Here is a 25704-nt window from a genome sequence, read left to right as displayed (position 1 = left end):
ATATATCACAACGAAAAAGAGTAAACAAAATAAGGGTAGCGAACTGCGAGACAGCGAAATCCAATTCTTTTACCGATTAATATTGTCTGTTGCACCTGGAAACATGGCGAACATGGTGCATCGGTAGTACATGTATATTCCAACGTGAGTGCGAAAGGAAAGACTGATTCGTTCGTGGATCACTGGGATTTATTTGTCAAGTTTTCACATTTATCTGTATAATATTTACTAAAGTTTTATGGCAAACATTGAAATTAAAAATGTAATATAGGAATGAGGAAATATTTTCCTGTTTTGCTCTCATTTTGCTCTTGCATAATATATCATAGCAATATTAAAAAGATCAAGGTTGACTGGTTTTTTAAATTTGATTCGCGTCTATGAATTCAGAATAATTATGCCTACGCTGTTAATACTGTCACTAAAGTTATGCATATTAAGTTATACATATGGTGTATGGAACTAATTTAACGACTAGTTTAAGCTGTATATAAATCATAAGCATACACATATTCTTTCATTAATATGTAATAGCTCGTTAAATATGTCTAGAGGAAGGCCAGTGCTTGCACTGTATTGAAATTATCATGAGGTGTAATGTACGTATATAACCAGTAATAATTGTTAGCTCGTACACGAAATGCACTTAGTGCTTTTTTTTATCGTGCATAACATTTCCACATGTAACAACTCGAAGAATCGTCGATTGTCCGAAATTGCTGTCTATAAAATGGTAATGCGTGAGCTCGTGCGAACTAGCGCGGTATTGAAAGCGATCGTCCCGAGTAACGTACGTTTCCACGAATTCGATTAGAAATGAACGCCGGTTAACATGATTGAATCCCGTCTGAGAGCTTCCCTTGTACTTGGGAATATACGCGACGTAGGAGGTATTTGCAGCGGCAGGAATCCTTGATAGAAGCCGCGACTAAACGCACAATTTACAACTGCGCGGAAGGTGCAAGGCCAGAGGTCTCATATCGAACTATTTCAATTCGGCAAACAATTGCCGATATTAGCGGAATCACTCGGAGTGGTGTTTACGATGCGCAAACGCATGGTTTCATGTATACAGCCGTATGTGCTGCGCTGAGGATTGAAATTATGCAGATTAAGCTCGTTCACACAGTGTCCGAGAACGCCTAGGCGAACGTTAACTCCGATTATACGTACACTATCGCTCAAAAATATTTGCCCATCCCGATTTTTATATGTATCGTTTTTATACGTCTAATTCTGTTCTAATTCTAATATATTCTTTTTCTTTACAAGTGACAACTCAAAAAACGTGATTTTATTATGAATGAATGAGATACATAAACATTATCCTATCAATCATTAAATTAACATAACTTAATAAAAAATCATCAAAATTGTTGCAATTCAAAAAGAGTAGTTTTTTTTAAAGTTGTGAAACGAAAATGATCAAAATTACATTTCAGCATGTTAAGAATATTTCCTTTTTGCTGATATTATTTGATTAATCAATAATGTTGAATTAAAAAGAAGTTTTTTCCCCTTTTTGGAAATTTAATTTTTTGAGTTGCATCACTTTCAAAATAAGCGATATGTAAAATGTAAAATTTTGAATTATCAAACATTATTATTAAGTCTAGCATATCTGGAAGATTAGGAAAAAAGATTCACTCTTCTTTACTTAATTAAGGAAGAGTGAAGAAATACTTTTGAACGGTAGTGTATTTGTCGCGAAACTCTTTCTCCTGTACCGTTGTCAACGAAAATTCAGGTTTTAATCAAATATAGGAAAAAAATATTGTTTTGTTACGCAATTAAAAATTGCTTTGTTAAAGTAACAATTAAAAAGTTACACAGATCTAATAATTGCAATCTACGCTCGGATGCACATGTCCAAATATATATATATATATTTTTTGAACTGTCTCCAGTTCTATTTCGCACTCGTGTATAATGGCATGGCAAAACACAAGCGCGAGCTTATCGCCGTATCGTCCGACGGAAAACGTTCATCCTTAGTCGATGCACGCGCGCCCGGCACGCAAGCACGTGTATTAAATGCGTTTCTAGTGTACGTCGAATCAAAATCAAATCGAGCTTGGTACGTGATCGGATGGCTGCGGAACCAAACAGAGACGGCGGAATCCTTTCCCGATCGAGACAACGGCGACGGCGCGGCGGCGCGGCGGGGTAACCCTCCAACTCGCCCCGCAGTTTCTCAACTGTAATTTCAACTCGATAGTTGCCACGGTATTACGGAACTGCGCGCGTAGCTCCCTAACTCCATTAATCATTACGGCTACGGGATCGGTCCAAGATCGTTTTTGAGAGGTCCGAACAGTTTCTACTTGAATCCTAATCCGTCTTGGCCACGTCCTATCCATTTCTTAGCCCCTGACAAGGGCGCGTGTTAATGCGAATATGAATCATCGTAAACATCGCCGACACGGACTAGACTAATTTGTGCAAGGCTTTATATTTGTGCACATTATACATAAACCATATACTTATTTTAATAAAAATAAATTTTATACATTAACGAAACTTTTGTCTACATATACACATGCTTAGAGCAGAAGAATACATTTGAAATAAACATTCTACACAATAGCTTTGTGGTATTTAGTTCTTTTTCATATTTAAATTTTTATATAAATTCTGATGTAAAAATTGGAATATTGCATAAGAAACAAGTCTGACAGGAAATCCAGGACGGGAATAACCTCCGACGCCTTCTCTTTTTATAAGCAATTCATCCGTTTTATCTTTATTTAATGCTGAAGGCAATTTACGATATAATCATGGAAGATTTGATTATACAACAATTATTGCGCAGCCAACGATAATTACGGAATTCAATCTCAAATAAAAACAATCTTGCAGCGATTTTATCGTACGCATAGAAAATTAATTTATCTGTATCTGATGCACGATACATATAATTTTCATAAATCAATAACAAACGCTAAAATACTTGGAATTTCCTATTATGACAGTACATCGTTTACAATGTCGTGAATGTATTGGAAGACTTGTTTGGGAACATTTCGTATTTAAGTTAAAAATTAGCGAAATAATTTTAAACGTAAATACTATTTTTATCAGAAATTTTGTTTAACAAGTAATCACAAATATACATTTACAAATATGTATTACAAATAGATATTATACAATTTACATTTTCGTGTCCATCTCGTATAGTGATGCAATGTACTCGCGAGGAACGTTTATTGAATAGAATCAGAAGTTAGATTCAATTAAATAAAAAATATTAATCAAATCCATATAGCTAAGTCTATCAAATGTTTTAGTTATGAAATATCGAATTCTTATTATAATTCTTGATTTCACCAAATTATTCAACCATATCTGTCTTGTTGATATCATTTTTCTCAATAATACTTTGGTCTACTTATTTTACATAGGATTAGTAACAACAGATCATAATGGACAGTCAATGTCCATCTTAAATTATTTTATAAATGAGTTGTCCTATATAATTGGCAATAGATTATCTCGGCCCGACAATTCGGTTATCGTTCTCAAACATGCCTTAGTTTTACCTTGTGTACACGCAAGAATAGAATTTGCTCCACGGATCATTAGTGTTTTATGACGGTAGTTGAACGGCGAACGGCCTAGCCATGTTTGGCAGACTACTATTACCGATTCTATGGCGCCCCCCCCTCCCCCTTCAGGAAGACGCGATAGACGTTCCAGACGCAAAAGAGAATCCGTCTCTTTCCGCTTAAATTTGGGAACCGAGTTCGGTACACTCGCAACTCCGAGCAATCGTAATTTCGCAGGCAGCAGAAGTTTAGCCGCCGGGCTTTCGTTCGAGAGGTAGAGCTTAGAAGTCAAATATCGGGAATTTCATTTGCGCGCCGCTATGTATTATTCAATCGTACTCAAAGGAGTTTCCTCGCGGGATAAGCTGCCGTTGAACTCATCAATCACTGTTCTCGGCTCTGACAGACTATTCCAATAAGCTCAACTGTCGGGATTAGTACTTGTGAAATCGATGTATGTCATCAAAGTGAACAAAAACTTTGTTTCAGACCTCCGAAGGCACAAGTGTGCACCGGGCTTTATTGTCACGACGTACTTTTTTATTATAATTTACCTTCTATTTTCGACATCGCATGAATAGAGAATACACATAATGATCAACAATGGAACTGGGATAAATATTTATTTTAGCAATTTGGAGTCGTACGAAGAAAGGTACATTATATTAAAAATGTATAATTTTCCTTACAAATTATCCTCAATACGATTATCACAATATGATTAGAGCAAAACACTAAGTTTATGATACAGATGTAAACACAGTATGACATGTTTATAAAAAATTTATTAATGTTTTATTGACGAAGCAATTTGGATTTACGTAATAGATAATTGTAGAGACAATATTAACCGCCCTTTTTAGATGTTTTTGGCACCGTTGTAATTTTACATTTTTTGTAAGGTGGACAATAATCCTTGCAAAATGTAACTTGATCAATGTAAATCTGAACCTCGGTATGTGGCTCCTTGATATGCTGAAAAACAAGCTTGCCATCCTTTAGATATTCACGAAAAGGTACTGTGCAAACTTGTTTCCATCCGAAACCTTCCGCAATTCGTGCGATATATCTGTAACGAATATGCTTACGTTAGGTATATATAGGATATATCAGACTTCAGATTATTACCTGTGTGAGTTTATCGATTTAATTTTGTACATTGCGCTTCTATTCGCGTAACGTATGACTGCAACGAGACGATGGATAATGTTTCGTATCGAATAACGCGCTCATACGCGTTGAGAAACGCATCAAGTCATCGCGTGCTATCCTAATCCTAATTAACGCGATCGTTATTCTTTTAATACGACACGAAGCCATATGTCAGCTGTCCCGTGCTCTCCCGGGCTCGAGTTTGAATTACAAGGTAACAGTTACGCTGAACACGTGATATACGACGGATAGAGAGTCCGGCGATCTTTCTCGTTGACGGCGACCGGTCTCGAAAATTACTCAAGATCCCGTCGAGGCGAGCGAACCGCGCCGAAATGACTCGCATTCCTTACGCGTCTGTAGCCTAACCAGAATTCCACGGTCAGCCAGCTGGGACTTACCTATTGTTGCAGTCAACACGGAACAATCGATAGCCGCAATCGCGCGCGAGATACCAGCTATCTAGCACGAGCTTTCTAGCAATACCCTGCTTCCGGAAGTCCGGCCTGACCGCGAGATAGCTGCACTCGAAGATGTTGAGAACGCAATAGCGCTCCCAGAGATTCGGCTTGCAGGTCACGTAAGCCCCGAACTCGATCACGTCGCGGGCCGACCCGCATTCGCAGCGCCTAGCGAACTCGACGACGTTGTCGGGATCCCAAGGACAGGAGCGGGCGTTCACCGCGGCACCTACGATACAATTGTCTTGTCCCTCGGCAATTAGCGTCATGCCCTCTCGGATCTCGTCGTACATGAGTTTTAGCAACGACGGCGCGGGTTCGTCTTCGTTTAAACCAATGTTCACCATGGTTGGATCGTCCTTGAAGAACGCGTCATTCATGAAATCCATTACTCTGTCATAGTCCGGCGGAAAAGCCAATCGTATCTTGTAAGCTGGTCGAGTCTATTAAATATATATTAAATATATTATTATTATATATAAGGAATAATTATTATTATAATATAATATATATATTAAATATATTAATATTATATATAAATATATTATTATTATATATAAAATTATTATAAATAATATATTATTATTATTATTATATATAAGGAATATAAATTTTTGCGATAGTAAATGTAAAAATAGATTGAATATTAATGAGAGTTTTTTTTTCTCAACGAAGTATCTTGCGGAAAATATAAAACTAACTCTTGTAGACTTTAACTTACATATTTTACAGATTAGAACAATACTTGTTAAAATCTACATTATGTATTTTCATTTTTATAATATTTTTATGAATCATAAATCTCACCTGTGAGGCACTTACGGTATAATTTCGCATTGCAATGCGCATATGATATTCTCGATTTCTAAATACGCTGAGGTATTTCAAACATCTTGCAACTGGACAAATCGACCTTGACAAAATCGATATCATATTTTTGTCACGATGACCTCTCAGAAAATATATATCTTTATTCCGTTTTGCAATTCTTTATTAAAATATGCAACGTATTTTAGGACGTTCTTGTATGCATTCCACAATAGATCTGCCGCGTTGACGGCGATTGATATTTTACATGTAATTTTCCATTTCTCTTATTTTTAGGTTTGTTTAATTATGCATGCGCCATGAGATATAATACGTGGTATATTATAACGACATAAAAACGAAAGCCTCTTACTTGGCTCTTATTTGCATATTAATAATAAATTATAACTCGTGAAACCACACACACATGTTTGATGGTAAATTAAATATATAATTTACGTTTCCTCCTCTGCTTCTCTATGACATACTACACGCTTTACTGTCATTTCTTTTTTATGATAATTGCGTACTTCATGTTATTCACAAATTGCGAAACAAACGCCACCGAAATCGTAGTTTTTGGCTTCTTGAGTAGACCTTCCTGCTGTTTCATTGGTAGAGTGTTTTCTTTTTCCAGTGAAGATAAACGGGTGACAATAAACTATCGCGGAAAGGCGATCAGATCCCCAAAATCAGGCGTTCTCACAGAGAATCACACGAGCGCATCGAACGTGCGACGGTCAAATAAAAAGGAAGGAGGGCAAGATACGAGGCGAACGTCCGCTTTCGAAGGATTGGAGATTATCAGAAGATAAATTGCATTTCTTCTCGGGATAAAACGTCGCCGTCGAGGCAAACTGTCAGATCTACTTCTTTGACGTAAATTATCCGAGAGCTGACGCGTTCGTTACGTGTACGCGTCGAGATTTCGCGCGAGGAACATTGATTGAACTACGAACGAGATAACACCGAAATAAAACAATTTATATAATTAGACAATCGTCCGTTGTTATCTCGCTTGAAATCCATCAATCGAATTTCCGCGAAAATTCGTGTGAGCTGCAGTTAAAGGAGAACGCGTTTTCACTTCCGTTAAGAAAGCATTCCGGGCGGTAAAACTTAACGCCCCGGCGTTCCGCAGTTTCTGGAAGACCAGGTCGGACGATAACTCAAACACGGCTCTATTCATTCATGGCCGTTGTACGAAGTGATATGGGTGGCAGCCTGCAGAGCGGCATCTGATTTATGTATTCGCGCCGCGTTCCACCGCTTCCGATATACATGCACCTTTATATATACACCGTGTACATAGACCGACGGATACATATAATACAAGCGTCGCGTGCGTGCACGTACACGTGTTCACACGGCGTGTGTATGTGCGAAGGCTGGAGGGGAGTGTACGCGCGAATATACACACGTACGTACATAAGGTGGTGCGCTCGCAGATACGTATGCGAGGACGGTAGGTGCCGCGGCTTATTGTTGATGAATACGGGGAACCCGAGCTCACTGAGCCACGAAGGGGAGATGCGGGCTTTATACATATATATGTATATATATATATATATATATATATATGTATATATATCGTAGTCAGACTACAGCGAGAGAGAGAGAGAGAGAGAGTTGGTAGGAGACCCGATAGGTATACGTTACTGCAAGTGGAATGCCCTCGCGGACTCCGTCCTGGGCGGGTGGTGAGCCCGCAATGAGAACGCGGGGGAGATACTGCGATACTCGTATATGCATCAATTATGTGCCTTGATTCTCATTTCGCGGCGGGACCACTCGCGAAAGATTGCAATTTATCGGGCACAACAATGCGGGCATTGTTTAATATCCATTAACCACCCGCCGGCCTTATGCGGTTACCGGCTGGGTCGTATTCGATCATTCGCCAGTTGCGTAAATAAAACTAGGCTTGCCGCGCTTGTGATGAATTGGAGAAAGCGGGAAATTAAATTTATTGTCGCGACTCCAATATTGTGATTGTCAATTAAAACATTTTTGTGCCAAAGTGGAAAATTGATGAGAGAGAATAAAGTCGAGCTGCTACATGGGAAAAGAAATTATAAAATTGCAATGATATTAAACTAACAAATAATATGTTTGCCTTTCATCGATTTATTAGTAAAAAAAATCAATCGAGTAAATGTAAAATGAAAAAATAACAGGGAAAAGAGAGAGAGAAAGAGAGAATTCGCGCTTATATTTTATTACAACTAAACGCGTAACGTGTGTGTGTGTGCGTGTGTGTGTGTGTGTGTGTGCACACGAGATGTGGAGAACTACGATAAACGTACGCACAATAAATGTTTGAATACGTGTAATATACATTTGTTCGAACATTTTTGTATTTATTTCTGAATTAACGGCTGTACTATACAATCGCGACTCAAGCAATCATATAACGTCATACATAGGTATTAACTTGAGCCGTTGGTTGCTGAAAGCGAACTTTCAACCCTTCGTTAAGCCTGTGCTCTGCTTTACGAATCCGTCCAAGTTCCCGAGGAGTCCGTCTTAGGGTGACCTTGGGCTTCTCGGTTACCTTCCGTCTTCTTCTCGTTCCTCCGCTCGTTGGCTTCCACCTCGACAAATCTGGAACCGTTACTCCCACCTTTCGCGTACTCGCCTTCGGCGGCGGCGTGTTTCTCGCCGTATCGACCGTGCCTCTCGAAGTGTCCACCCTGACGGCCGTTACTGTAGAAATCGGCGTCCTTCTTGAACTCATCTTTGTGATAAACGTTGCGATATCTGGCGGTATTACGGGCCTTCTCGCGAGCATCTCCGGTCTCGTAGGTAGCTCCCGTCTCTTTCACGACTTCTTCTTTATGATCCTCCGCGCGATCCTCGTTTTCGGAGTGGCTCTTACTCGCGCCGGAGACTTCGGCGTGCTCAGCCTTCTCGTTCTCCTTTCTCGTGTCGCCCTTCGAACCTACCTCGAAGACGGCGAGGCTGTCGTTACCGTGATCATCTCTCGCGACTTGCTTCGTCTCGTGCTTCGACGCGGCGTAATGCGCGTCGTTATCTCGATTAAATCCGTCGGATTTACCGGGGTTGCCGTCGTCCGTCGCCGAAGCTCGCCGTAACGCCGCATTTTTGCGACCCGACGGTCGGCCGGTTTGCGGTTTCGCGAACGCTAGCTCCATGTGGGTGACTCCAGGCGACTTCACGCCCTCATAACCGACCGGCAGCATTTCCGCTTCAGGTTCTATAATTAAGGGTAGCAAGACCGGGTTGCCCCTTGCCCTCGTAATGATCGCTCTCATTGTCGACGGTCCTTTCTTCTCCTCGAACTCTTCACTATCTTCGAAGATCTCGAACAATTTGGTCGCAGACATCTGCCTCTCGAAACCGTAGCCATTAGCTATTGATTTTGGGTTGAACGATCTCGAGATACCAGTGTACCTTTCGTTAGATCGGTCTCTCGATGGATGCGCGCAAACGCATAGCACAGCGCAAGCGGCGTACCATCCCGCATAGATCTTCATTTGTTTTGTGGATGTCCCCGTTGCGCTCGGAAGCCCGGGGTTCCCGTTCAATTAGTTCAATCTAATCCACGAATTCGCTCGAAATTTTATGTGTATAAATAGACTAGGCACAAGACAGAGGGACTTCTGATGATGTAGCAACGCGCCGGCATGCACTGTAATAATCGCGTAATAATACCAGCTCTTTTATATCGTACGACAATCGCTCGGCCGAACCGAAGACTAGCGATTTCACATGGCCTTAGCGTATCTAAGCGTAGCGTATAGATCAAGATCAACAGCGGTTTACGGATACTAGTCAATCAGTGATGCAAAGCAAACTCGTGGGATTATAGATCGCAGTTTCATAGAGCAGAAATGTTGTGAAATATATCCTAGATATTCCTCTAATTCTTATAAAAATTCTTTTACAAAAGAAATTAAGTGATCGTAAATTTAATCGAATCAGGATTGATGAAACTTAGGTATTAAATTAGCCGAATATCATATTAATAAGAGATTTCTTGAAGATAAAAAACTGAAACAATTGGAATTTATCTTTCTTAACGAGTTTTTTTTATAGTGAACACATTAACTTGAAGCCATGAGTTGTAAGCTAAAATAATAATAATAATAATAATAAGCTATTAGTTTATTTTTACGGTTAAAAAAATTAAATGACTTAAGCTGTCGCGGATAGTCTCTGTAGATTCGCGATCAATACTCATTCTCTTCTCAAACAGATTAGTGTAGGAAGAAATAAGTTATAAGATAAGTTGGAAGTTTCACGGAAAATCCAAATGATTAAATCTCTAAAATTACTTTTATTGTAGAATGAAAAATTGTTAAAATTAACAGCATACAAAACAAATTTTATATAATATAATATTGAGATATTTGTTCCAATCTTATACATTTGTCCACAAGGGTTTCGGATTAACACATTCAAGTGAATTTAATTTTGTAATTTGTTATTAGCTAATACATGGTTAGCTTCAGAATTTTATTTTTTAGCCGAAAATGAAATAACTTAAACTTTGTCGGATATACTCTCCGTGGATTCGATCAATCGACGAGCAATTCTTCACTGAATTACACAATTCTAACGGAGTGTTGACTAATGTCGTGGCGAAAGAAATGTACCGTTAATAATGCGCTCCGCATTTGAAGCACCGACGCGACGCGGCCATGAAATGATCTCGATGTCGCTAAAGAGCGTGTCACTTACACGACGGAAGGATAAACGTGTCCTTCCAGCGTACGTATATATAAGGCGATAACGCTGACGAACGGATACAACAGTGTCGGACAATTTGGAGCCACGAGACGTAGTAACGATTATTATCCGGCCGTTGGTGCTCACTCAGGACACCGGGATTTGGTTAGCATGATTGCGAGTTTAGTGATAGCCGTGCTGTTCGCCGGTATACGCGGCGATGGCGCGTCATCGGCGAGGACGGCACATATGATGGTCTCTAAGATGAGAATGGCCGATCTCGAGACCTCCGCAAGCGGATACGCGTACAATCAGCGAGGGGGTCTTCCGGCCGCGTACATGCGGTATACCAATCACGGAAGCGGACGTTACTACCATGCACCGGCGCCAGTGCATTACATCGTCGGCAGTCCTGCACCTGTTGCGCCCGCCGTTTCTGAAACTGCGTCGTCGCACGAACCCGTTCTGCTCGCGTATGCGACTGCGAAGCACGAAATTGCACCGTACGTAACGCGCCAGCCTTACCCGCGCGATGGATTCATTAATTATGGCGTGGGCCAATTAGCGAAATACGCGCAACCGCTTGAACCGCCTAAACTGACTGCACGTGCGCCGTATTATTACGCGCCTAATGCATTTAAACCGCGCGAGACGGATAAAAATATTGACAAGAGGAGCGACGACGAGGGGAAGGAGCGCGATTATGACAGCGACGAGGACGGCGAGGACGACGATAAAAAAGAGGAAAAAGGTCATGTGCCTGAGAATCGCGAAAAAGCAGTTGATTTTATAGCAACCCATCCTATTCACGGCCTCGACAACTCTCGTTCAGATATCGACGTTTCGTTTGAACACGGTGAAAAGTATTCGGCCGCGCAGAATTCCGCTCATGGGGAAAAGGGCGACAAAGGGTACAACAAACGAGTGGAATTTGACGTGGGTGAACGCGAACAGCATGATAAAAGCAGACAACAAGGTGGATTTTTGTTTATTTTTTTTTCTCCCAATAGACGTTCATTGATTTTCCCAATGCACGTTTAAACATGTATATTTTTGCATAAACTATATTTACTCCGGGTGAGATATTACTTCTTTTTTTTGCTGGATCTTTCAGAACATTACGATATCGAAACTGGGCGTAAAAAAGAACACAGCGACGTAGCTGGAAATTATGGCCGCTACGATGAAACTGAGAGTGGTGAGAAGGGCAGTAGTTACGGGCAAACATCATACCACAAAAAGGGACAAAAGACCAGTGGCTTTCATAAAGTCTACCACAAGGATGAATATAAAAAGCATACCGACTTCTATGACGAGAGCCACAAGAAAGGTTATTTTGACAAGCACTTCGTTACTGACGAGCACCATAACGCTGCCGAGGGTGATTTCAAGAAAGGTGGACATCATGAAACCGGGCTCGATAATAAAAATAGTGGTAGAAAAGGGTTTTATGACAAAGGACATACACAGAGTCGCGATCGTGGCTACAACAAAGAAAAGGGTAAAAATTCTTTTTATAATAATTACAAAAATTATGGCTCCGACGACGACACGCGTTCAACTAAGAAGCACGGGTATGACAAAATTGATTGACATTAATTGATATTGCTGAACATGTATTTAATGCTAATATAATTTTATCTATTTTTTTATGTTAATTGTCATTTGTAATATGTAATAAAAAGAAAAAAATTATAATTACATTCTTATAATGCAGATTCTCAATATGTACATTAAAAATAATACTTGCTGCATATACATTGTATGTAACATCGCTCATGAATTATATTATTACATCATTAGAATTATTAATTAAGAGGATTATAATGATTATGATTGGAATAATTATCGAAACCATAATTGAGATAATAATTTCAAGAAATAAATAAAGCGATACATGTATGACGATTACAAACGTAATATACATTTTTATATTTTCTGCACAATATGCGAATTATAGGTGAAATATCAGGGATCAATCCCATTGTTTTAACTTAGATTATTTATATTAAAAATATGTAATTCCCAAGAAACGCTTGATAAAACAAATATGTAAAATCGTGTCAATTGCACCACTGAATGCGGTAACTGGCCGATACTATTGTTTTATGGAAATAGCATGTAACGAGCGGCCATATTTTCTTGTGACAGCTGCTACACCGCAGAAGCGTAACTGATGTAGCACAAAACATGAAACTCCACTGAATTATTACGACAGTTACCGATTTCACGGCACATGTTACGGTCGCAGAAATAACTCAAATTTCATTTTACGTTCAGTATATGTCTATAGTATATAGACATATAAGAGTTTGATTAATACAAAGCTATTGCATATTTAACATATACGCAAGAAAAATTATGACTTAATAAATACAGGCCATATTTTGCAATAAATTGCACTCATAATATATTATAATATGAGATAATATATAAACGACGTGTAATATATCTATTGAAAAAGATTTATTCTGTTCGTCGACACGTACAACAATTAATGCAGCGTGATAATCAATCAACGCAGCTCAACGAGTAATAGCAGCGCAAATCATTATTCTCCGCATATCCATATTAATGTCCCTTTTTGAATCCCCAATGTTTATGATCTTCATGGCCACCCTTCTTGCCATGATGATGATGATGATGATGATGCTCGTCGTGTCCGTCATGGCCTTTGTGACCCTTATGATCATGATGATGATGTCCTTTCTCGTGATGTCCCTTCTTGCCATAGTGATCCTCGTGATGATGATGGTCATGATGTCCTTTCTTAAAGTGGCCACCTTTCTTGTGCCCGTGCTCATGATGATGGCCACCGTGTTCCTCATGGTGACCATGATCGTGATGTTCGTCGAAGAATTCCTTATCCTTCTTAAACTCGTCGAGTTTGTGAACCTCGTGATGTCCCTTCGTGTGGTGGCCTTTGCCGTAATGCCCTTTCTCGTGGAATTTGTGACCCTTCTCTCCCTTCTCGCCCTTGTGATGTTCGCCGTAATAGCCATCGTCATGATGATGGTGCTTCTTATGGCCTTCGTCCTCGTGATAGTGTCCGTGATGGCCCTCTTTATCGTGATGTCCCTTCTCTCCTTTTTCATGATGGTGATGCGACTTATAGCCTTTGTCACCTTTCCCGCCGTGTTCATGATGGTGATCGGAATGATGCTCTTCATCGTGGCCGCTCTCATGATGATGAGTGGCGGCTACCTGCAGATCGTCGTAATACGGCCTGCTGATCTCGCGTGCGATGGTCACGCAATGAGAGGCGATACATGCTGCCAGTAGGCAGATCGCCACCAATCTGCTCATCGTGTCGTGTTTATTCTCGTTTGATCCGATATCAACGAGAGATATTTGACTTCGTCGCTGCGACCGGTAGGTATGATTAAGCTAGTCGCCCCGCTCGGATTATATATCGATCGCAGGGTATTCGATATGAGAGTAGCCAGAGTTCTTTCTTGGCTCATTAGGCCGTTGCGAAAGCAATGTCTCCTTAACCTGTTTAAATTGTAGTGCGGATTTCAGTGTGCCCGCGACAGTCGCGTTCGGGTCGTTATGTAATATCATTGAAATCGTTGTCGTGCTTACCAAACTAGCGTTTGCAGAGCCTAAATAATGCGGTTTTTTGCCTTTTTTTAGCCGGTAACACGTTGATTACAATAGCTTTAATTCAACAGGCGGAAATTTATATATGATTAATATATTTGAAGATAAATGCCGAAATGTAATATATGACCGGATATTACCATTGAGTCTTAGCGAGTAGTTTAGAAAAAATGACGCTTCGATTGACGCCGGAAATAAATTGGACGGTTATGAATGAAAAACGGTAAATCGTTCCGCTGTACATCTCGTTCCGGTTATCGATCATTGACAGAACTTTTATTTATTTGTCAATAAATTCTGCATTAACTTGATTATTTTAAGTGCGTCTAACAGACTATTATTTATATATGCATATTGTATATATATTTAAATTAATTTGATTTCTAGATTTGTAAATTTTCGTCATATATTTTTAAGAATTAATAACATAAGAAATTAATTAATATAATTTTTTTACAATAATCAGCAAAATATGTTTTTTTATTATTATGCTCGAAAGTTTTTTTTTTTTAAGAAATTAATTTTATTAAAATTTTAACATATCTGTGAAAAATTATATTTTTCCGAATACATACATTACATATGTGTATTGTGCGTATGTATATTGCTTAATATATTTTTAATAAGTTTTTTAATAAGATTATAATATTACATTATGGATTATATAATACGACATGATTGCACATATTTTAATTTTTTACTATCTCTTTCTCTTTTTTTATTTTTCTACTCAATATCAAGTCTATTAAGTAATTCAAGACTGACAATGGGTCTATACATCTAACAGCGCATTCAAGCAATAATACGAAGCAGTACGAACAAATGTTTTACGAAATACGAGTACTGTATTGTGTTTGAACAAGAGTGAAGGAACGAAAGCGATTACGTACAAAGCATTGGTGGAACCGCAGGTATATAAGCTTAGCTTAAAGATTCTTGGACAGTCAATTTGCACTTGTTGGTTCTAACGGGATTCCAACATGGCTAAATACGTAGGCCCATGCTTGTTTCTGGGATTGGCTGTGATATGCACGGTCATCGCCGTATCTTCGGCGCGAGATGTCCGAAGTATATATGGAGATTTGGAGGTGGCCGGTACTCATCATCATCACCACGGTCATCATCATGAGCATGGTGGCGGTCACGAGCATCATTCTCATCACCATGGAGAACACGGTGAAGAGGGCCATAAAGGTCATAAGGGCCATCATCACCATCATCATGGAGAACATGGCCATCATGGTAAGGAACATCATGAGGGCCATCATCACGAGCATGGCGGCCATAAGAAAGGTCATCACGACGAGCACGACGAGCACGGCCATCATCACGAGCACGAACACGGCCATAAAGAGTCGAAATTCGGCCATGGAAAGGGTCATAAGAAGGGCGAGAAGACTCATGGCTATCATCACAAATCCCACAAAGATGAATTCCACAAGGAACACAAATTCTATGATGATCATCATAAAGGCGGTCACCATGAGAAACATGGTGATCATCACGAACATCACCATGGCAAGGAGGGTCACCACAAGAAGGGCGGACACCATCATTCTGGGCACCACGAAGATCATCACGGTAAGAAGGGTCACCATGATAAAGGACATTACGATGAAGATCACCATGGTCATCATGGCAAACATGGACACGAAGAGCATCATCATCATCACGAAGATCATGGAAAGAAGCATGAACATCATGGCGGCAAAAAGCATGGTTATCATCATGGTCATCACGGCCACCATCATCATTAATAATATAAAACTTACCAATTTAGTGCGACATAAACAGAATAAATTGTTGCACCATTTGTTCATTGCTTTTTCGTTAATTATTTTTAGGATGTCAAATAATGGATTTATTTCGTTATTGAGAAATTAAAATGCCTATACCAAATATGATTGAACGTATTATTTCCCCTAATAAACTCCTATACCTGTAACAGAAATTTTGTGTCTACTTTAAATATATTAAATATATTAAGTATAAATATATTATTTTCTTATATTAAAACATACGATATTGTACTCAATTATTATCAAATGCAGATGTGCTTTTTATATACAATGTCTTATGAACGCATGAATATGAATCGTATTTTATAATTATTTGAGCTATTTTGTTTGTCGTGTCATAATATTTATACACTTATATTTATTACCGCAATAAATACTAAACTTTTATTAATGATTTTACATTCAGAGATTAAATTAATTAATGCACATTTTAAAGAATAGAATCTAGTTGATTAAATAATGAATTTTCTTTTTAATAAATATGCGATTATGGCAAACATATAGATCGATAAGCATAATGTATTAATATTTCAACATCCTGAGAGATACTTGATTAATGCGCTTAATGATCTTAACTGTCTATAACATATTATAGTTATATGAACATTTACATTCATATCAAATTTAAACGCGAATATTCGATTAAATGTGAATATTTTGAAAGAATAAATGGCATATTAATAATGTAACATCAAGTTTTTTCATACACTTGAAATTAAAACCTTTAAAATCGTTGAAAACATTTTTTATAATTTATAGAGATGTATAAAATGATATACGATAACTCATACTCTGTTGATTACGAGAGATGTCAATAAACAATGTATAAATTTGAATCAAATTTATAAGAATGTAAATTCTCTCATAGCCATTTTAATAGAAATATTTATTTTAATCTTTTATATTTGGTTTTAAATTTATACAATAAAAGACAATATTGACACAGTGTAACTTTCTACTGTAAGTTTAGTGAACTGTTGAAAATCAATAAAGGAAGTTTAATCAGTATCACGTAATTCCATTTATATAACTTTAAACAAGTAGTAGATTACAAAATAGAACAGACTGTGTAAAGTCTACCGCAACGGAGGAAATGAAATGGAACTCCCCCCGTCAGCTTTTATTTATATAAATATATACTTTTTTCTTATAAAATTTGATGGCTCACTGCACCAGAATCGCAATATAAATAACACCCCTCAAATCGCTACCTCATACACCTTGCACTGCTAGAAAGCGCTTAGATCTATTGTTTGATCTAATGTAACAAATTAATAGATTGAGTTTTTTAATAGATAGTTATCATGTTACCTCTACGCCGTACATTGCCATTGATAACAATTCTTGTGGCAATTTATGTTGCCACTAATTGCGTGACCACCGCACGTGAAATTATCAGAAATTACGACGATCTTCAAGTAGCCGCCAGTCATAAGCATGAAAGTGGCGGTGGGGAGGAGCATCATTCCCATCATCATCATGAACATGGCGACAAAGGTCACAAGGGTTATAAGCATCACCATCATCACGACAAGGGTGAAAAAGGACATCATGATAAGGAGCATCATCATGGACACCATGACGAGCACGGAGGACACAAGAAGCATCATCATCATGACGATGGTTATCATGATGAGCACCATCATGGCAAAAAGGGGGAAAAGGGTCATAAGTTCCATGAGAAGGGACACTATGGCAAAGGGCACAGCACTCATGGCCATCACGAGGTGAAGAAGAAAGACGAGTACAAGAAGGACAAGGAATTCTTCGACGAACATCACGATCATGGCCACCATGACCATCACGGTGGTCATCATCACGAACACGGACACAAGAAGGGTGGCCACTTTAAGAAAGGACATCATGATCATCATCATCACGAGGGTCATCATGGTAAGAAGGGTCATCATGAGAAAGGCCACCATCATCACGATCACAAAGGACATAAGGGTCATCACGATCATGATGAGCATCACCATCACCATCATCATCATGGCAAGAAGGGTGGCCACGAAGATCATAAGAAGTGGGATTACAAGAAGGGACATTAAAATTGGTTGTTTCTCAGGAGATACCACCAGCTGCTTTTAAATAGAATTCTGTTACTCGCTTTCGTTCCTATTACTCGTGTTCTTCGTCATATTATGCAATAATCCAGCAATACATATATATACTCTATATCTGTGTTAATTGTTAATCATGCATACATCGTTGAAATAAAGTAACATCTTTAACACATCTTTTTTACACTGCACGCAATTTGCGTGGTGGATAGTAATATCTAAATAGTTACAGAATTCTACCACAGCTGAGCAAATGATTACAAAAAAGTCTATGACTATTGTATAAAGCTTAAAAAGTTCCATTCTATTATCTCTTTTCTTTAATATGAAAGCTGTCTGTGCAATAATTATTAAGTTGTCAGAAGAACATCTTTCTTAATTGAATAGACATATATGCGTTATTGATCGGCAAATTACGAGTACCGTAAATTATCAGCATGCCTGGGATCTTCGCTTTTAATAAAAATTCCTACGCTTCAGCTATTTATCAAATTCCGATATTAATAAACAGCATTAAATCCGCCGTTGGTTATAACGCATTATCGGGCGGCGGTAAATAAATAAAATATTCCCATGGTATTACGTATTAATATCTAGTTCAGCGAACTCTTTCGAGGGTGTTCTACAACTCGTTTAGAACGCTTATTATTAAAAAAAAAATTCAAAAGATTAATTAAAAAGAAATACCGCAAAAATAAGTCATTGTCATACGCGTGAAAATCGTATGATACAGGACGTACAGAAAAACATCCTGTAATTTTCAATTAATATTCGTTATTCATTAGCGCACGTATTCTCAATCTGCTTTGCAAGATAACGGTACTGAACTACGACCATTTTCCATCGCGTTGCGTACGCGTCGTTCGTTTGTAAAAACAGGGCGGAGGCAAGAACGCACGGAGGGCCTACTATCGTATTCATCGCGCCGCGGATTTGATTAACGATCCCACCCCGTAGCAAATGAGATCGCCACTTCCATGGCGCCCGTCCGAATTGAATTCCGGCATCCCGGACACGGATTAACGGGGGAGGGAGGGGGGTAGACTTTATGCACTTCTTTACTGCCACGTACGATGTAGCGGGTGTTCAGGGTTGCGCGAGCCCATTCTCCGCCGGAGATTGCATGCGCGCGGCAACGAACCTACTTGAAATGCTCCGCCGTGTGACAATTCCGGCGGAGGCCGTCGAAAGGGTCCGCTATTGTTTCGGCTTGTAATGCACGCACGTGTGGGTGGTTTAATTAATGTAATTGAAGTGGGGCACCGGTGCGGGAGAGGAAAAAAAAAAGAAAAAGCGAAACGCGCGAGCTCGAAGAAGTACGCACAACCGCGCGATGTTGTGCGATTCCGCGTGCTTTCACAGAGCCAAAATAATCGTGCTATTTGATCAAATTAATGAAGACTCAGGAAACACGTGACAATTGCATTGCATTCCCGCGAATTGTTGCCGGACTAGAAACTTTTAACGAAAAAAATAAACAGTCGTTACTTTTTGCGAAACCAAATTTATTCGCATTATTATATCACTTTTTTCATCCGTGCAACAAATAAATAATAAATTATTTTTTAAAAATAAACACAACGTAGAACAAAAGTTCTTTAATAAAATGTTGTTGAAAACTGACTAAATAAGCCCTTTCGTATCTTTGATGCAATTTTCACGAAGTTGAAGCAACCTTTCGAATAATAAATGATCTACCTGCTACAGTCGTATAATGAAAATTGCATCATGAGGCCGCGCAAGAAAATCCTTTGACGTAAGCTACTAGATTAAATATTTGGATTAAGCTCATCTTGTTGGCGTATTCATTGTATCACGCTAAAAACCGATGTAAGTAATTAAATATGTTCATAATCAAGTATTACCCTGTAAGCAGCAGAAAATGTTTTAATCTATTTACATATCAAATAAAATGTCAAAATAGAAGTAAAGAAAAATCGATTGGAAGTTTATCTTCAATTCAATTTTAATCAATATTTTGGTTTATCTTTTTTAATGACATCTTTAGTTGGAAAAAATACTAATGACGTATGTTTATTGGAGATTCGGTTTTTATTATTTACAAACAATTAATTGCTAGGCTTATAAATTATATACATAACGCAGATCAATTTAAATAAATTCTAAAATCGTTGTTGATTAATCAATGAGTAATGAGCGCTGGTTATGTATACACATTGCAGAAGGCATCAACGATTTACATTAAGCGGTCATATGTTTTCGACGGCATGCGCCGGCTGGTCAGAGATCGTCATGATGCGGCAGTGTAAGAGAAATAAAAATCAAGAGAAAGAGATCGAGTTAGTTAACTAAATAAATCTGTAGAAAGGTAATTGTGCAAAAATAATTTGTTGCAACATTGTTCAAAAACAACATTGTTTTTTCTGAAAATATTCATTTTAAACTATTTTAATTCACTCTGAAAAAAATTCATGGTACTAAAATTTTTTTCCAACATTATTATAGAAATATTAAATTGCATAGCTTGACTCTGTTTTTAAACGCGATGTAATATTGATTACATTATATTACAAAAGTATATATTTTCATTTTAATATTTTACAATGGATAACGTAGTATTGAGTTACACACTGTTACAAGAGATAACATCGTAGCGTGTAGGCATACGCAGTATTTATCTACAAATTTAACGGTGTCAACTCGCAACGCGTTCCCGTGGCACATTAATATCCGGTAATCAATTCAATCAGCTGGCCAATCGATTAACCTCAATTATTGGTGCATTAATGATCTGTGCTATATGTGACATTAAAATTCATACTGCAAAATTGCTAATATATTACTCTTGCCCGACAATAGAAACGCGCGGCGCTGAAAAATACTCTCATTATACAGTAAATCAATTCCCGCCCGTTTGAACCAATGAAACTATCGTTTTATATCTCACTGTTAGAAAAAGTTCTATCGACCATATATCTTTTACAAAAGAAATATTCAGTCAAATTCTATTTTCAGTCGAATTGATAATAATAATACGTAACATTAACGCAATAATATGTTTCTCGGTTTTTTTTTTCGATTACTTTGTTATAAAGAATAAAAATCCTATTCGCGTGGTTCGAGAACAATGACACGTTCGTTCTCGCGCAATCGTTATCTTTGTCAATAAGCGAAGGCACAAGGCGAGAAGAAATGGCAAAATTACTTTAGTTTGCCGATGGGAAGTGATAAAAGGCCGCCGAGAAAAACGGTGGCAATAAATCGCGAGGAATCGATAAGGCGTAATATCACCGTTGCCGTCTTGACTGTAATGTAGCTGCTGGGACAAATATGAGCTGGGGTTGGGAGGGGTGGCAGGGGGAGGCAGGGGAGAAACTTATTTGCCCCATTAAGACTTGAAGGAGAAAGAAAAGTCAACGAGCCGCAGCCAAACGATTTCTTTGCGCGTGTTAGTATTCGCACGTTTACTCTATATAAAGAACGGTACAAAATACAACAATCACGCGACAACATCGTCGCGTGACTTTGTCCGAAGCAGGTACATAGGCCGTAACTGTAGAACGACTGTAATCGCCTTTTGATACATAATATTTGAACGTACAACTTCTAATGGCCCTTCTTATAGCCGTACTTCTTTCCGGCATGGTGATCGCCCTTCTTGCCGTATCCATCGTGATGAGAATGATGGTCCTCGTGGCCGTGCTTGCCGTGGTGGCCTTTATGCTCCTCGTCGTGATGACCCTTGTCGTGGTGGCCCTTCTTGCCGTGGTGATCCTCGTGGTAACCGGAATGATGATGACCGCCCTTCTTGTGGTGGCCCTCCTTGTTTTCGTGATGACCGTGGAAATCACCGTGCTTCTGGTGATGCCCACCCTTATGATAATCATCGTAAAACTTATGCTCTTTATGGTACTCATCTTTATGGAATTTGTTGTGATAACCTTTGGTTTTGTGACCCTTCTTGTGGCCCTTCTTTTCACCGAACTTCCCACCTTTGTGCCCCTTCTCGCCCTCGTGATGCTCGCCGTATTTTTCGTGCTCATCATGATGACCCTTTTTCTTGCCTCCGTGCTCCTCGTGATGACCGGAGTGGTGGTGCTTATCGTGCTTACTATTGTCACCTTTGTCATGATGGTGATGGCTCTTGTATCCCTTCTCGCCTTTTCCGCCGTGCTCCTCGTGATGATGAGATTCATGCTTGTGACCACCGCCGGACTCGTGGTGATGACCCTTGTGCTTGGTCGCCGCCGTCTCGAGATCGGCTTCGTCGACTATCCCTTCGACCGATGATGATTCCACGGTGGGCTCTAAATGACTTACGTCATGGTCATCGTTCTTTCCGATGTCGCGCCGGCTAACGCGCGATTCCGCACTGGCCAGATCTCGGGCGTGACACGTCGTGTGCAGCGTGAGCGAACATATTACAATGAATGGCAGAAATAACATCGTACCTCGATCGCGCTCGCTTTCGATCGGACTGATGGCCGATGTTACAACGGTTGACACTTAAATATCGATGGTCTGGCTACTTCCGCCATGGCGCGGGTCGTCCGTTTCCGCCGAGAGTCCACTTTCATCCGCACGACCGCAAGAGTATTCCTAAATTTCGTTCCAATCTCCGTTGATACCGTTGCGGTGGGGAGGCACACGGTTTCACACTTTCTCGCATCGCCGCGCATTGCGTTTATTTTAGACGAGAATATTCCGTCGCGCTATCTCGCAGCGTTCAATCGGCTGTTAAAATATCATTCGTCGAGTCAGTCCTCATTGTTGACTTCTTGTTCGCGAAGTGACATAACAAATTGTCTCGTTAACGTTCCGTCCCCCTCTCCAAGTAATATTTGTAAAATTATGAGTTTTCCAACGAACGTTCCGGACAACAATGTAAATTTTTTATTCGATTAATCGTATCTCGATACACTGCGTGAACGCAATGTTTCCGCAAAAAGTTGTATCCGGCGTCAGGAAGAACTTTCCATTACCACTTTTTCTGCGAGCGTCGGTCTGCCGCAGGAACAATAACGGAAATTTCTAGACCGCAACAAATCGCATTATCGTCTTCGTATCGATCCTGTTCCTTTTTCCATTTGTAATCAACATCTGCGTTTAGACACAGATTTAACATGGTTAATTAAAATATTATAGTTAAATGTATATTTTTACTTTATTTACTTACTTTTTTTATTTTGTGCTTGTTTTTAAGGTTTGCTGAACATATAATTGAATACCGATGATATAAAATGCGACTGATCGTTTTTCCGCTTTTTCGAGGCAACAGCGATTGATAAATATATGAATTGTGAAAAACTCAGTCGCGAATTGCCAAATATCTATTTCGAATCAAAGTGGCGTTCCGTTGTCCGACACATGAACGCGTCCGATCAACACCTCGCGTAACGGCGTGACCTCAATCGATATTTGAAGTTAAGTACCCTACCAGATGCTCGCGCAATCATTTTAATTAACGTCATGACGTACAAATACAGGATATGCATATGTCGTGCTGAATGCCCTAGAAGCGTTTTGTTGTCACAGCATGCGTGCGTCGTCGCGGCTCGCTAGCTCATCGATAAGCTGTCTAATTTTACCATTAATTCTATTACCTGCGACATAAATTCGCCTCTCGTAAACACAGTGCCATTTATAACGTCATAAACCAAAAACAATTTATTGAGTTTTACAGACGTCGGCGACGCGTATATCACGCGTGGCGCTCGTTGCGCGGGTCGTTTCGCTAACTGTTGACCCATTTGTTCCGGCATCCCTGGCGGTTTTATTAGATGATCTCGAAAAACCATCGAAAACGGGGGAAAATAATGGCCTTAGTGGTCTTAATCTTCCACCAATCAAATGAAGAAATTCGATATATATGGCATTATTCAATGAAATAAGAAAGTCTGTACCTAAATTATCAACGATTAAAATACTGAAATTTGCAATAATTTCGTATTGTCAAAAATCTTTATATTTTAAAAATATAATGAACTTTGTTAGAACGAAATAAATGGCAGCGACATGACGCGTGTACGCTACAGAACAAATACAGAAAGTGGAAAATCTCGATGGTTGCCGGTGTTGATTTCCATTGCAAATCCAAAAGTATCGGTTCGTTTTGCAGTTTAAGATACTGCTCAATAGATTCTGATTCTTTACGATCTTACTTGGCAACCACTTTCGATTGGAGATTGGCTCTCGCCGGCGTTGGCGCTGCATAATCAAGATAAAGATTGGTTATACTGCCCAGTTTCCACGAGGATCCCTTCAGACAGAGGGAAGACCAGGGGCTCTGCCAAGTTCGATTTCGATTCGGCATCGTAACGGAGATTAGATTAGGCGGCATTCGCCGTAGATCTCGACTCGGATGGAAAGATTGCTTTGTAAGCAGATCCGAGGCGGCGCCGGGCCATCAAGATCGTTCGCCTCTTTGTTTGGTCAATAAGCTCTCGGCGTGGCTTCATTTAAAATCTAAAATGTCATTGAATACTTTACGTACGATGAAAAGCGTTCGTGAATCGCGGCATAATTCGTTGACTCATCAAGCATTTTACTCTCACTCGGTTTGCGCCGCTCCCGAGGATAGTAATGCTAACGGTTGTGATTTCAAAACTTTCCACACAGGCGTAATTTTCATAATTGGAATATTCAACCATACCATTAAATCTAATTTATAATCGCGAGCTCCGATTATAATTCTATTCATATTAATATTATTCCTAATACCGCAAAAGAAAAAATATTATTTGTTGTAATTTCTTTATTTTACAAATATACATTGAAATTAGAGACAATTTTTTTTGTCGAGTTTGTTAATAATGAAAGAAATGGCGAATAACCGTAGACGTCGTCTAAGTCGCGCGTCGCTAAATTGTGAGCTCCGCAATCAGTTGATGGAACCGTTAGTCCTGGCTCTCCCAATCCGACGACCGAACTTGTCTCTCACATTCAAGTCTTACCCTCGCACCATCTTTCCTTCTTCCTTTCTTCCTTTCCGCATTCGTTCCCCGCGTTACCACTCCTGTGGCGCATTCTCGCATGTTGAATAAAACCGTCGGGTTATACGCCGGCGCGAACAAAAGGACCTCGCTCCGGCTCCTGGGCTGCTAATGAAATTGTTTTCTAATTTAAACCCGGAGAGAGAGAGAGAGAGAGAGAGAGAGAGAGAGAGAGAGAGAGAGAGAGAGAGAGACCACCCAACACAGCTACCATTCTACGGTCAAGAGCCCCTATTCAAGCTACAAGCTTTTCCGACGATAGCCGCGAGAGAGCTGACAGTGATAGTCCCTAATTTGAGCTTCCCTCTCGCTTTGCTCATCTCTTAAACTCATTTATGCAAGCAAACAGTTGATATTTTCAGCTGATCCACTATCGCGATATATATTCTCTTTTTGATCGCATGCTGATAATGGGAACGTATTACAGCGAAATATTTAAATAAAATGGACCAACAGAGCGGTGCGTACTTTAATATCTATTGATCGGCACATCAAATAATTTATTAATTGTCTGCATGTACCGCTTTGAATATGAATTAAGCTGATTACACGCTCAATAATGGCATGTCTTTTTAACTCGTTAACAATGGATAAATATATATTTTCTTCTTAATTTCTAATTAAATATA

At 39.3% G+C, this 25704-nt stretch overlaps 6 protein-coding genes across 7 annotated transcripts; 2 read left to right on the top strand and 4 right to left on the bottom strand.

Annotated features, from left to right (window-relative positions):
- Positions 1–4151: 4151 nt before the first annotated feature.
- Positions 4152–6498, bottom strand: LOC105453691. 2 transcript variants are annotated; one of them, XM_011695850.1, is made up of 3 exons: positions 5966–6498; positions 5099–5601; positions 4152–4614 (listed from the first exon to the last, which is right to left on the bottom strand). In XM_011695850.1, exons 1-3 carry the CDS (start codon positions 6089–6091, stop codon positions 4392–4394), a joined length of 852 nt encoding a protein of 283 aa, XP_011694152.1. In that variant the 5' UTR covers positions 6092–6498; the 3' UTR covers positions 4152–4391. The 2 variants fall into 2 exon arrangements, with proteins under 2 accessions (XP_011694152.1, XP_011694153.1); XM_011695851.1 differs by having other exon boundaries at positions 5981–6498.
- A 1848-nt stretch (positions 6499–8346) lies between these two features.
- Positions 8347–9462, bottom strand: LOC105453692. Its single transcript, XM_011695852.1, has one exon. It carries the CDS (start codon positions 9460–9462, stop codon positions 8458–8460), a length of 1005 nt encoding a protein of 334 aa, XP_011694154.1. The 3' UTR covers positions 8347–8457.
- A 1366-nt stretch (positions 9463–10828) lies between these two features.
- LOC105453746 lies at positions 10829–12383 on the top strand. Its single transcript, XM_011695928.1, has 2 exons — positions 10829–11633; positions 11772–12383. The coding sequence occupies exons 1-2, from the start codon at positions 10829–10831 to the stop codon at positions 12248–12250; spliced, it is 1284 nt and encodes a 427-aa protein (XP_011694230.1). The 3' UTR covers positions 12251–12383.
- A 730-nt stretch (positions 12384–13113) lies between these two features.
- LOC105453693 (histidine-rich glycoprotein-like) lies at positions 13114–14063 on the bottom strand. The gene has a single exon (XM_011695853.1). It carries the CDS (start codon positions 13961–13963, stop codon positions 13229–13231), a length of 735 nt encoding a protein of 244 aa, XP_011694155.1. The 5' UTR covers positions 13964–14063; the 3' UTR covers positions 13114–13228.
- A 1145-nt stretch (positions 14064–15208) lies between these two features.
- LOC105453744 (histidine-rich glycoprotein-like) lies at positions 15209–18288 on the top strand. Its single transcript, XM_011695927.1, has 2 exons — positions 15209–16014; positions 17355–18288. Exons 1-2 carry the CDS (start codon positions 15241–15243, stop codon positions 18108–18110), a joined length of 1530 nt encoding a protein of 509 aa, XP_011694229.1. The 5' UTR covers positions 15209–15240; the 3' UTR covers positions 18111–18288.
- A 3287-nt stretch (positions 18289–21575) lies between these two features.
- Positions 21576–22529, bottom strand: LOC105453694 (histidine-rich glycoprotein). Its single transcript, XM_011695855.1, has one exon. The coding sequence runs from the start codon at positions 22527–22529 to the stop codon at positions 21690–21692; it is 840 nt and encodes a 279-aa protein (XP_011694157.1). The 3' UTR covers positions 21576–21689.
- Positions 22530–25704: the final 3175 nt, after the last annotated feature.

Source organism: Wasmannia auropunctata, unplaced genomic scaffold, assembly GCF_000956235.1.
Source record: "Wasmannia auropunctata unplaced genomic scaffold, wasmannia.A_1.0 LD335996.1, whole genome shotgun sequence".
Classification (NCBI taxonomy): domain Eukaryota; kingdom Metazoa; phylum Arthropoda; class Insecta; order Hymenoptera; family Formicidae; genus Wasmannia; species Wasmannia auropunctata.
This window is presented reverse-complemented; position numbering and strand designations above follow the sequence as displayed.

What these genes read in the sequence shown, in the direction of transcription:
- LOC105453691 (XM_011695850.1), bottom strand. Translation starts at nt 6,091, where the DNA reads ATGATATCGATTTTGTCAAGGTCGATTTGTCCAGTTGCAAGATGTTTG. An exon ending in ATACCGTAAGTGCCTCACAG is followed by an intron (nt 5,602 to 5,965) that starts GTGAGATTTATG and finishes TATATTTAATAG; the next exon opens with ACTCGACCAGCTTACAAGAT. An exon ending in CGTGTTGACTGCAACAATAG is followed by an intron (nt 4,615 to 5,098) that starts GTAAGTCCCAGC and finishes TATTCGTTACAG; the next exon opens with ATATATCGCACGAATTGCGG.
- LOC105453692 (XM_011695852.1), bottom strand. Translation starts at nt 9,462, where the DNA reads ATGAAGATCTATGCGGGATGGTACGCCGCTTGCGCTGTGCTATGCGTT.
- LOC105453746 (XM_011695928.1), top strand. Translation starts at nt 10,829, where the DNA reads ATGATTGCGAGTTTAGTGATAGCCGTGCTGTTCGCCGGTATACGCGGC. An exon ending in TGATAAAAGCAGACAACAAG is followed by an intron (nt 11,634 to 11,771) that starts GTGGATTTTTGT and finishes TGGATCTTTCAG; the next exon opens with AACATTACGATATCGAAACT.
- LOC105453693 (XM_011695853.1), bottom strand. Translation starts at nt 13,963, where the DNA reads ATGAGCAGATTGGTGGCGATCTGCCTACTGGCAGCATGTATCGCCTCT.
- LOC105453744 (XM_011695927.1), top strand. Translation starts at nt 15,241, where the DNA reads ATGGCTAAATACGTAGGCCCATGCTTGTTTCTGGGATTGGCTGTGATA. An exon ending in ATCACGGCCACCATCATCAT is followed by an intron (nt 16,015 to 17,354) that starts TAATAATATAAA and finishes GTTTTTTAATAG; the next exon opens with ATAGTTATCATGTTACCTCT.
- LOC105453694 (XM_011695855.1), bottom strand. Translation starts at nt 22,529, where the DNA reads ATGTTATTTCTGCCATTCATTGTAATATGTTCGCTCACGCTGCACACG.